This window comes from Dermacentor variabilis, chromosome 10, assembly GCF_050947875.1.
Source record: "Dermacentor variabilis isolate Ectoservices chromosome 10, ASM5094787v1, whole genome shotgun sequence".
NCBI classification, from domain to species: domain Eukaryota; kingdom Metazoa; phylum Arthropoda; class Arachnida; order Ixodida; family Ixodidae; genus Dermacentor; species Dermacentor variabilis.
The window spans coordinates 44,174,377-44,186,603 of record NC_134577.1 but is presented as its reverse complement, the minus strand read 5'-3'; the positions used below and the strand labels follow the sequence as shown (position 1 = coordinate 44,186,603).

General features: G+C 47.7%; 1 protein-coding gene across 1 annotated transcript in view; it reads right to left on the bottom strand.

The window, feature by feature from the left end:
- LOC142560437 (apolipophorins-like) overlaps window positions 1-11,849 on the bottom strand; it is a 75,655-nt gene extending 63,806 nt beyond the window's left edge. Inside the window, exon 1 of the mRNA XM_075672554.1 lies at window positions 11,592-11,849. Coding sequence (XP_075528669.1) covers window positions 11,592-11,646 — 55 coding nt within the window. The 5' untranslated portion in view covers window positions 11,647-11,849. The remainder of the gene's footprint in view (window positions 1-11,591) is intronic.
- Between the last annotated feature and the right edge of the window lie 378 nt (window positions 11,850-12,227).

The following is a 12,227-nucleotide window of genomic DNA, read 5'->3' as shown; positions in this document are numbered from 1 at the left end:
CGATTGCAGGCTATTGCGCAACGCATTCACTTCCTGCTCATTCATCTCTTAGGACTGTACACGGTGCGTACACCGTACACTGTTCTCACCACTAGCATCCACCGAATATATATTCTGTCCGTTGCCTACAAACTATTTACTAAGGTAATCGCAAATAGAATCAGGAACACCTTAGACTTCTGCCAAGCAAAGGACCAGGCAGGATTCCGTAAAGGCTACTCAACAATAGATCATATTCACACTATCAATCAGGTGATATAGAAATGTGCGGAATATAACCAACCCTTATACATAGCTTTCATTGATTACGAGAAAGCATTTGATTCTGTCGAAACCTCAGCAGTCATGGAGGCATTACGGAATCAGGGTGTAGACGAGCCGTATGTAAAAATACTGAAAGATATCTATAGCGGCTCCACAGCCACCATAGTCCTCCATAAAGAAAGCAACAAAATCCCAATAAAGAAAGGCGTCAGGCAGGGAGATACGATCTCTCCAATGCTATTCACAGCATGTTTACAGGAGGTATTCAGAGACCTGGATTGGGAAGAAATGGGGATAAAAGTTAATGGAGAATACCTTAGTAACTTGCGATTCGCTGATGATATTGCCTTGCTTAGTAACTCAGGGGACCAATTGCAATGCATGCTCACTGACCTGGAGAGGCAAAGCAGAAGAGTGGGTCTAAAAATTAATATGCAGAAAACTAAAGTAATGCTTAACAGTCTCGGGAGAGAACAGCAATTTACAATAGGCAGCGAGGCACTGGAAGTCGTAAGGGAATACATCTACTTAGGGCAGGTAGTGACTGCGGATCCGGATCATGAGACGGAAATAATCAGAAGAATAAGAATGGGCTGGGCTGCGTTTGGCAGGCATTCTCAGATCATGAACAGCAGGTTGCCATTATCCCTCAAGAGAAAAGTGTATAATAGCTGTGTCTTACCAGTACTCACCTACGGGGCAGAAACATGGAGGCTTACGAAAAGGGTTCTACTCAAATTGAGGACGACGCAACGAGCTATGGAAAGAAGAATGATAGGTGTAACGTTAAGGGATAAGAAAAGAGCAGATTGGGTGAGGGAACAAACGCGAGTTAATGACATCTTAGTTGAAATCAAGAAAAAGAAATGGGCATGGGCAGGACATGTAATGAGGAGGGAAGATAACCGAAGGTCATTAAGGGTTACGGACTGAATTCCAAGGGAAGGGAAGCGTAGCAGGGGGCGGCAGAAAGTTACGTGGGCGGATGAGATTAAGAAGTTTGCAGGGACGGCATGGCCACAATTAGTACATGACCGGGGCTGTTGGAGAAATATGGGAGAGGCCTTTGCCCTGCAGTGGGCGTAACCAGGCTGATGATGATGATGAATATATATTATTGCATCATCGCCTCCCTTTCCGCACTTCCTATCCTTGTATCTCCCTAACCCTTTATCCATATGGAGAGTAGCAGGCCAGAGACAAGCTTCTCAGGCCGACCTCGTCACCTATCCTATCAATAAACTTTATTTTCCACTCTCTCTCTCTTACCGTTATTGCGTAGTTTTGCAGGTCTTTACGGACCAAGCTCTTTCCGAAAAAAACAAAAATGGGCAGTTCAAAGGAAACGGCGCAGTTCTATTTTCCTGTACGCGCAGAACGGGCCTGTCGTTCCATTCGTGGATTTTCCCGCGGCAACCCGTTACCGTTCATTGAGGTGACAGGCCGCGGTCACTTTACGGCGCGACGCGGCTTGTCTGACCGCAATTGACAAAAATATCGCTTCCCGTTACTCTCTCTTCTCTAACGTCCCATCTCTGCGTACATCGCCGTCACATATATCCGCCCGTTCGTCCCGTGTTTACCGCGGCGTCCAGCGAGCCCACGTCCGCCATCCCGTCGAACCAATGGGGAGGGACCGTTCAACCCGAGTGCGCCCATTGAGGCGGTTTCGGTTTTTCCCAGAAGGCCCCGCGAGAAGTGAGCGGGAAGGTAGGGGGGGGGGGTGCACACACAGCCTTGAAGCGCGCGGGAACGTCTATTAACGCCCGGCAAGGGCGGCGATCGGCGTATCAATATCTCGTTCGCGCCGCTCCCGCTGACAAGGTCGTCTTCGTCGACGATGCGAGCCAATCTCAAAGTCAAATGCCCTCTCTGCGCGACGAGCGTCAGTCGGCGCTGCAGGCGAGCTGCGATTTGAGAGACTCCGATCGACTGGCATGTTTCGCGTGCGTCTCTCGCCGTCACCCACCTACATACCAACTCTCCGAAATGAAAAACATAAAAAACATAATGATGATAAAATAACCTTCCTAGCGAAGAGTGAGGGTGGTGGGCGGGAAGGCGTGATGACGTAAAAGCTCAGCGTGATGACGACAGCGCGTCGAGACAGAATGACGAAAAAGCGCTCAGTAAGACGAGTGCGTTTCAGTCCTGAGAGTCGCGAAATCCGGCAATAACATCCGGCCGCGGAGACCCTGACATATTTTTTGGCGGGGGTCAGCGATCGCAGGTACCGCCTACATTCCTATGACGTAAACGTCCATGTCGAAAAATTACGTATTCGTCACAACTCCCATATGCGATGTTCCCATACGGCATATGGAAAGAAACAAGTTTTTAAATGGGATCCAGTATGTCTCATATGGGATTATTGTATTCAGGGGTTATGAGCATGTTTATATATATATATATATATATATATATATATATAGGGCTATCAGCTCTCACAAGCGGCAAGGAAAGTAGCTTTTTCTTAACTCATGGTGACCGGTTTGCTTTCTTTCTGACTTCTTTTGTTTTTTTCTTCATTTACCGCCGTCCTAATAGACTTTCATGGAAACATAAGCTAGTCTGTCATACAATGCGCATAAAGTTACCCGGAAGGCTTTCAAGTATCGCAAATGCGGTAATTCTGGTGTATGTGCGCGTATTCCTTTTTCTTTTTTAATTACATTACATTGAAATTCGTAGCGCGAAATTTCATTACCACTGCAACTACGATGGCACTTATTGTTAAGGTGTCCGTTCACCGAGCGAGTATACACCGTCATTCTTTTGTTCTTCGTTTGAGACAAAGTGAAGTGCAATCTTCCAGACACGAAGACCACGGGGCATTTCGCTAAATGCACTATTAAACAGTTCCTCTTTTCTTCTTTCTTTCTTTTTTCCTGAGACACTAACGGTACAAGTAGTCTGTTATTCTCCACGTCTGTTCCATATGCGAGAGAAAATTACCTCCTCTCCCGAATGCGGAAGCCGTAACAGCAAATGATTCATAGAACGTCGATACGACGAACGTTGCCGAAGTTCAATGCTATCATCACCCTATTACCCATCGCCGGGCGATAATCAACCACCGTCGTCGCGTCATTTACAGAAGGACCACATCATCCCAATTCCTCTCGCAACTCTTCGTTCGTCGACAAAGCCTAAACGAGACGTTCGTTTTATATGTCAGGCGCTTCATTTCCTGACAGTTTGTGTCGGGAGATGTATCGAACCCTGCTTGAAAAGAGACATTAAAAGCAGGCACTAATTGAGTGCATTCTCATAAAAAAAAGTATTATTCCAAAACTCTACTTAACCGTAACATGTTGATTACTAGAAGAGCAAAATGAAGTCGCACAATTTCATTTCCTGAATTTCGCGCCAAAACCACTGCGCCGTCACGTCAGTGTGACGTCGGTGATTTCGAAGGATTCCCGCTTATTCGAGATGTTGTGGCGCCGGTCAACGTTCCGGAAATTTGTCAAGTTTAGTCTTAGGCACCTTTAGAATGCAATCCGTGGTTCATTCTTTTTTTTTTTTTTCATTAAAAAAAACAGTTATCTAGTCCCGAGCAAACCCCTTAAAAATTCATAACGTCACGGCGTTCTGGTGCGCCAACTTCAAGGTGGCGTCACCACCCTTCCTTCCTTCCTTCCTTCCTTCCTTTCTTTTTTTTTTCTTTTTTCCTTGCGTGTTTTTTGGCTTATGAAGCCTCCTGTCACGGTATAAACGGCTCTTTATTGCCATTGTTAAAGAAGATTACATTCCTAATGCAGCTAAATCTGATTTTTCGCTTTAGAGTATCTTTTTTTTTAAAGAATAATAAACATGACTTGTCAAACGTGCTCTCAAAGTCAGGGGTCGGGGAAATACAGGAAGTTCGGATTAGAAAGGAGTCCCACCGCAGCATCTCTGTTTGTATAACAGCGCGGAGGCTTAACACGTAGCACGTGGCATAACTTAACATCGCACGCCAGTCGCTGGCCCTGCAGAGCTCGCCTGTTGCTCCAAACTCGGTTGCGCGGCTGTTCTCTTTTAACAAGCTGCGACGACGCAGGAGAATGACTTGCAAGACTGCGTGCTCGTAACAATCGGTTCGCGTTACGCGCCAGCGCTGCACCGCATCTACATTCTGCACCGAATGCAGATGCGGGTTTTTCCGTGCCGAAGCAATCGCACGAGCTCTGAACAGATCGCTGTGATTCTAGGCGTTTTTTTTTTTACGGCAGGAGGCTGAACTGTGTAACGCATACGCGTTGAAATCGCCAAAACCGCGCTTCTCTCTCTGACATTTGACTGCGCTAAGTAGTGGTGATCGAGCGCGGTAATCGCGACATCCACGTAACATCACAGTTCCTTGTGGCATCACGGCCCGTTTGTAATATCAGGGTTATGTGTAACATCAAGGCTGCTTATAACATGACGATTCCGCGTAAAGTCACGCTCCTAGCCTAGGAAACGAAAATAACGCTTATATAGGACGAATTTGCCCGTCTGCATGCAGGGTACAGAGTGAGAAGGGTGCACAGTAGAGTTCAAGTGAAGACGAAACTTGAGCATTGCTACAAACACTCATTTAGCTGAATGAACGGGCCAGGTACATCGCAATGGAACTTCTTAGCGCACTCACTGACTCGGGACTGGTGAGTCTGCGCCTTTCTTTCGTCTCTTATGCTCCTGGAGTTCGGAGCAACAGTGCACATTTCTTCACTGTCAATGATCGGAACGCACATTTTTAAAATAGTTTTTCTTGCTGTGTGTTCTCACTGGAGTTCCTGGCTTAGCTTTCCCCCTTCCTTCCCTCACTCCGTACCGTTCTCTCTCACATATACTGATTAATACACCGTTATTCATCGCGCCATATACTGCGCAGGAACCTTCGTACATTAAACGCTGCTTTACTGATTTAAGTTTTCTTATATGCCGAATCAATACATATGCTGTAATTGATGCCCTTTAGTGGATATCTGCGGATTAGTTTTGCCAGTGCGGTTCTTCAACGTTCACCAAAATTAAAGGAAAGATTTGTTTCTGATGTTTTTCTTTATGCATATACGAATGTGCGTTCTATGACCAGAAATAAAGGTGAACAAGCTCCAGTTTTCCTTCATGTGGATGGTGGTGGTGGTGGGTTGTAGCAACAGGCGGGTTTAGATTGGCGATCGAGGCCGGCAATTGCTGCGCCCGAGCATCTCTTACAATATCACTGCGGCGTTCCACCACGTGTCCATCAAACCAGTCTGTCTTAAGAATGCGATAAGGAGACCCGAAGTTTCTTTGCGGGCTATAGCTGATCCTTCGGGTATCACAAGGTGTCGTAGGCACGCATGCGGAAGGTCTTTTTTAATTTATTTTATTAATTTTTTTTTGCAGATTCTCCAGGAGAGCACGTGAAATGGTGCATGGGTTTCGTAGGGTTAATGTAAAGGGAGGTGGTCGCATTTAGACGTGAAAGTACGTCTTTACAAAAGCTATAGCTGCGTTCAGAGCGCAGCGCGTACATTTCTCTGCATCAGCTTCATACACGTTCTTTGCATCAAAGTGTCATTTGCGCTGAAGTTTCTCTTGCACGTCTTTTGCTGCGGGTACCTTATTTCGCATCGACACCCTACGCGCATTAACCCCCCCCCCCCCCCCCCACACACACACACACATCCCCGTTAGCTGACGAGTGGAAATGTGCGGAGATGCTCGCAACAGACGCCTAACGGGCCGCAAGCTTGCCCGCGCAGACGTAGATATCTACACGAAGCGCCATCATTTGCATACGACGATCTGCTCGAGTAGGCACGAAGGCCGGCGGTAGGACGCAAACACTGTCTCCGAACGCGGGCGCACCGCCGAGAAGAGAGCCGCCGCTGATAAGGGCACGCGACAAATCCAATCGAAGAGGTTCTCGTTCCCCCCCCTCCCCCCTTTTTTTTCTCTCTTGTCGTCATTGTCCACCGCCGTCAACGAAGTGCCGATCCCTTCACACAGGCCGCCCTGCGCGACGCTAACGTCGGCAAACGACAAGTGGACGCGGCGCGCGCGCCCCCGACAATCGTCGAGACCCCTTATCTCCATCAAACGGTCACCGGCCGAACCACGCTCCCGAAAGGAGCGGCATCGCTATGCAGCGACGTTCGCTGGCAGCGGTTGCCAAATCGTCGCGTCTCGACAGACGACAACAGTTCACAGTCAAGTGGCAGGACGAAGACGCCGCGTGCGCGTGAATCGTATACGCGTGCAAGTTGGGAGAGGGAAAGCGCCGGAAAGTGGCCGAACTTGCATGCTGTGTGTGCTCGACTCGGAAATGAGGTCACGAATACCGTATCTTAACGCCCCCCCCCCCCCATTTCACTATAGTATGAGCTCGCTACAGTGCACGGCGTTCTCAGTAAGGGCGGAGTCCTATATGGTGCTGTGCACTAGGTCTCGGGTTCGATTCTCCGCCGCTCTGGCTGCATCCCGATGGGGGCACAATACCGGAATGTTCTTGCGCCCATCTTTCTGTGCCCATTAACCGCCCCCTCCCCCTTTCTGCAAAATAAATAAAGGAAAAACAAGAAATACGTCCGGAGCCCCATCACGGCGTCCCTCACAACTTCTGGGTTGCTTTGGGACGTTATAACACCGTTTTTTGGAATGTTACATTTTTATCCTTGCGATGAAGATAAACCTGTTCTATTTCATCAGTCAATCAATCAAATCATTCAAAGCTGCGATCTGGGGCAGAAATACCACGCTTTGTGAACGAAGGGAGTGCTATCTTTAGAACTATCCCCGGGAGTAAGCATTCATCCCACGAGAAAACCCGTAGGAAAGTTGGGGAGTACCCGTGCTCCTCATCGGGGCTAGTTCACTCCCGTTGTGCCCAATCGGATTGAACGTTCTCCAATGGGGAGTGCTATACACTCTTAAAAAGGCTTACACGCTTTGGAGCTTATCTTGTCCCACAACAATAATCGTCATATGCATTGCTTGCATTTCTTTATTTGAAAACTCAGCGCTGGCTACTTTCCTGTCGAGAATGATATGTCACGCTGATAACGCCCAAGCCGTTCGTGACTTGGAAGTACCGGGCTCGCAGCGTTAAAGGAAGGAAATGTGGGAAAGATGACAATTATGTTGAGGGACAAGATACGACCCAAAGGGTGTAAACTTCCTTTAAGAGTAACTTTCGAATATGGAGTTGAACGTGGTGTTACTCCCTCGAAAGGTGTTGCAGCGAGTCCCTTTGTTACAGTGCAGAAATAATAAGACGGGTGATCCAGGCTTTGAGGCTACGCTAGTGTTGCTACGGGTCATAAAAAATAGCAGTAGATTGTCGCTTGAACATTCTGTAGAAATAAGGACACTTGGCTGGAGAAAGACGTTTTTGCTCTCGCCGAAGCAGTCCTTATTGTCAGTTCCACAATGTGTCGTCTGTGAAGCAGTAACACGATACAATGACCTGCGTGCTTTGAAAAACCACATGGAACACAGGGAATCTGGAACAGCACTACTTTTAAAAAAGACGCCTTGTTCGAACCTTCAAACCAGCTTTGGCAGGTTGTCAGTAGAAGCTCGTACCTGAACCTTGAAGCGTAAAGTGTGCCTTAAGCTATGCTCAAGTCTCCCCCCCCCCTAAAAAAAAGCACAAATCGTTCGTTGTTCGTACGCAGCAAAAGTCGATCACGTTTCAGTAGTTATCTACAGAAGAAAGTTGCATCGCTATTGGTTTTCTAGAACACGCCAAATATCTGTAAATTCTGAAGATTTATCCCTGAATCACTCAGAATTTGAAAAACTCAGTAGCTGTGGAAACACTGGGCTACGCTCGATACTGTGCTTAATACTAAGCACAAGATGTTCCACGACGTAGAGGAACGCGCGGCGTATTGGTTCATGTTCACTGAACGATCACGTTCCTGATTGGCTGACGCTAGCTGCAGATTCCACTGCAGGACCATATTACTGTACAAAGGAGTCTACCGACTGTTTCACTCTTTCCTCTTCCGAACGGAGTCTGCCGTCACTTTGACTCCTCATGTTGTAAGGGAGCTGTATAGGGGAGCTACACAATGGTTTGCACGCGGCAGCATCGTGTGGCGACGTGGTCGGTATACAGAGGCGGTACAGTCAACCACAAAAGGTTTACGGACCATGGGGTCTCAGAAAACGTTCAATTTCCGAGCAGCCTTAACAGTAGTCAGTAAAAGCGAACATCACAATGTTGTTCACACATATTAGCAGAGGCTGCTAATGCGAATACTAGGCTACGCTGTGAGGCTGCGCAGATATTCAGCTTTTTCTCATATCTCGTGTTCCGTAAAACTTTTAGGTTGACTGTACATGCCCGTTGTGCAGGGTGAAGCCAGCTCAGCAGAGCCGGTGCAACGTACAGGAATATGCATCGCGTATAGCAGAGGGTATAAAAGTACAAAGCTGGGATATGGCGGATGAATCGCACCGCATAAAGTGAAGCGTTTGCAGATCCTTAGGTAGATTTCGGGCAGTGGCAAAACAGACACCTATGACTTCCCAAACATGTGAGAACTCTCATACACAACTCCGATGTTTTCAATGCATAATCTGCTCGGATTTGTACAGATCTGCGAAGGCTTCTTTTTCTTCTTCTTTATGCTGTGTTTGTTCTGCAGCTTGAGAGCTGTTGCTTAGATGAAATGGTCTAGTAGCGCGACGGCACTGTTTTTAGACGTCATAACAGGCACGCTTTGCAGGCAAGCGTGCACCGTGTTATTTGTGGCGGACTTTTGAATATTGTTTTTTTTATTTATGTCTATGTTCTTGCCGACACAAGAAGTTGACGTTGCTTTCTGGTGTACTAACATCTTCTAAACCCAACATCGAAAATAGAAAATGTGAAGTGAAGTATGAAGATAAGAAAACCCAAAGGCGCTTTTCTCTTCCGAAGACAACACCTCAGTTAAGTCAGAACTGTGCTCTCGCTTAGCGGCATCTAAAAGCATGCTTCTAAGCAGCACAGCCTCAAGTGTGAAGTGGGCTTATTTGGGAAATGGTGTTACGAATAGCTGCTCACCGCTTGACACCTGTTCTACATTATGCACTTGCTTGCGAAGCGTGTGAGCTCTGACGCACATATAAAATTGAATTGCGTTTCAGCTTACCTAATTTTATTCGTTACGCGTACCAGCTAGCCTGCTAGTGAACGAGCGGATCGAAGTTCGTCTTGAAGATGAGGAATGATTCCTTCCTTTTTTTCGACCAATATATCAGGCACAAAGCCGTTGACAACGTATTTCGTGCGCTAAGATGATCGATACTAAATTGAGCAATCGCGGGATCGAATCCCGGTCACGGCGGCCGCATTTCGATGGGGGCGAAATGCGAAAACACCCGTGTGCTTTGATTTAGGTGCACGTTAAAGAACCCCAGCTGGTCAAAATTTCCGGAGCCCTCCACTACGGCGTGCCTCATAATCAGAAAGTGGTTTTGGCACGTAAAACCCCAAATATTATTATTATTATTATTAAATTGAGCAAATAGATAACTTATTGCGAAGTGCGAACACGAAGATAACACGGTAAAATAACTGAGTTTTTCGTTAATCCTTGACATTGCCCATCACAAACATGCAGACGTGCTTCAGAATTATTCAACCTAAAATGGTGAATCAAAGGAACCAAACGAGCGCGGAGCTTTAAGAAGGGCGTTTTATCCACAGGAACGCTCGGACATGCTATCACAAATATTGATGAAATAAGTAGTTGAAACTCGAAACAGCAGACTTGGTGCAGTCTTCGCGACCTCTCTTCGGTGTTCTAAGCAATGTTGTTGCCCTTGTAATTCAAATTTTTTTTTTTATTCTGTACGAAATTGCAGGCAACTCTTCTCGACCGCTTACTCTATTCCATGGTGCCACAGTAACCTGTTAACCAGAAGACCGTGAGCAAGAGGGATAACCTCAGTGGCTATGGTGTTGGGCTGCTGAGCACGAGGTCGCGGGATCGAATCCCGGCCACGGCGGCCGCATTTCGATGGGGGCGAAATGCGAAAACACCCGTGTGCTTAGATTTAGGTGCACGTTAAAGAACCCCAGGTGGTCAAAATTTCCGGAGTCCTCCACTACGGCGTGCCTCATAATCAGAAAGTGGTTTTGGCACGTAAAACCCCAAATATTAAAATTAAGAGGGATAACGTTTCAATGGTTTTTCCCAAATACACTGACAGTTAGCAGGCAGCTTGAAGCAACGACACGTTATCACATGTTTTCTTTCTAGTGGGATGGTACAGCTTCCCGTCACAGAAAATCAGTTATCTCATTTGCATTTTGGCGTTTTCTGCATAAGAAATGCGACAGCGCTTGCCACATTCATATAGCTGCACGCCAGACAGTTGGCTGAAGTCTTCTCTGATTGCTAGATACGACTCAAAGAACTGTGAATGTCAAGCCACCACCTGCGCCTTCGGTTCATGCTAAATTTCTTGCAAAAGAGAGGATGAACGCGTTCAATTGAAAAAATGCCCTGAATTTAACAGCGCCATTTCTTTTTTTTTTTGACACTTTCATCGTGACTCCGAAATCACTTTCTGCTATTTCCCAGAAAGCAAAGAAGGTGCTTGGAGAAAATAGTAGCAGAGGTACTGCCATCGAAATTTGCGTCATGTAGACACAGGTCGGTAATCTTTTGTTAGTCTATGGTTTCTCTTCCCTCTCCAACCCTACTGAGAAGTGTGACTGAGTGCCCACTGATTTCACAAATCGGACTGACTCAGAAATCAAAAAAGAAACTATGGGAAGAGTGCATCGCTTTGAACCGTTTTGTGACATCGGAGCAAATGCTCGACCACACCCTGGCGACGTCAGCTTCGCTTCCAGAGTAAAAACACCCTCCGAACATGAATCACAGAAATTAACGAAATTCTACGTTGATCTCGTTGTTGTCCATGACGCGAGCCGGAAATTTTCGTACACCAAGGCTTCACGTCAATTCTGCTGCAATTGAGACAGCACTGCCAAGTGCCTTCGTGGGGAAAAAAAAGTCATCTACTCGAGAGCGGCACGATGCTATAAAGAGAGTTTCTCAAAAAGAAGGTTTCGCAATTGAAAAAAACAAAAGTAATTCATCTTGGCGCGGGAATCGGATCCAGGACCGACCAACGCCTTTCCGAGGCGGCGCTTTGACATTCTACAGAACTAATTAGCCATGTCGCTAGTCATCTGAGCCACGGAAACTGATCAAGAACCTGCCTGTAATCTTGACCACAAGGAGGGCCGCAAATCTTCCCTAACGATACCTCTTAATTGCTTAATGACCGCTTTCCCGGTCGTCCAGGCCTCGCGATATCCGTCCAGCTTCGAGAACAAGAACTGTCGCCGCCTGGGTACTCACCTGCGTTGCAGGTAGCCACTGCCCAGCAGGACAGTGCGAGGAGCCTGATCAGCATGGTGCTTCAAAGGTCCACTGAGCCCCAAGCACCCGACCCGCAGCCACTTATCCCTTGCCGCTATCGCACTCCGCAGGGCCCTCTCCGAGAGGAGGTGGGGGTGCGGTGTCGACTTGTGGCGGCCGCTAGGCGCGAAGACGGCGCTCGGGTCGGCTCCCGTGCAGTCGGCGTCGTCGACGGAGCTGCTGCTGGCTTGCGCAACGCGGCTTACTCGGGCATGTCCAAACAAGGATGCTCTCGATTCAATCACGGCCGCCGCTGTCGTCGAGCCGGCGGCTTTTAAAACGCGCCGAGGGAGACGGTCTAGGTGCGCGCGAAGGCCGCCATTGGCCAGTTGGGCCGATCACGTGGCCACGGGACGTCCCCTCCTCGTTGGTCAGTGGCGTCAACGGAACCGTGCCCTCTTCTTGCCGCTTCCTCAAGACGACGCGATAGTGCAGCCGAAAGGCCCGCGCCCGGGCCTTCACGAACCCCGTCACAGTGCAGGAACTCGAGAGAGTTCAGTAACCCAAAGTTTGCGCGCGGCTTGACTGTGACTGTTATCGTCTCTGGTGCTCTCAACTGTTGGCCCTTGTTTTTAG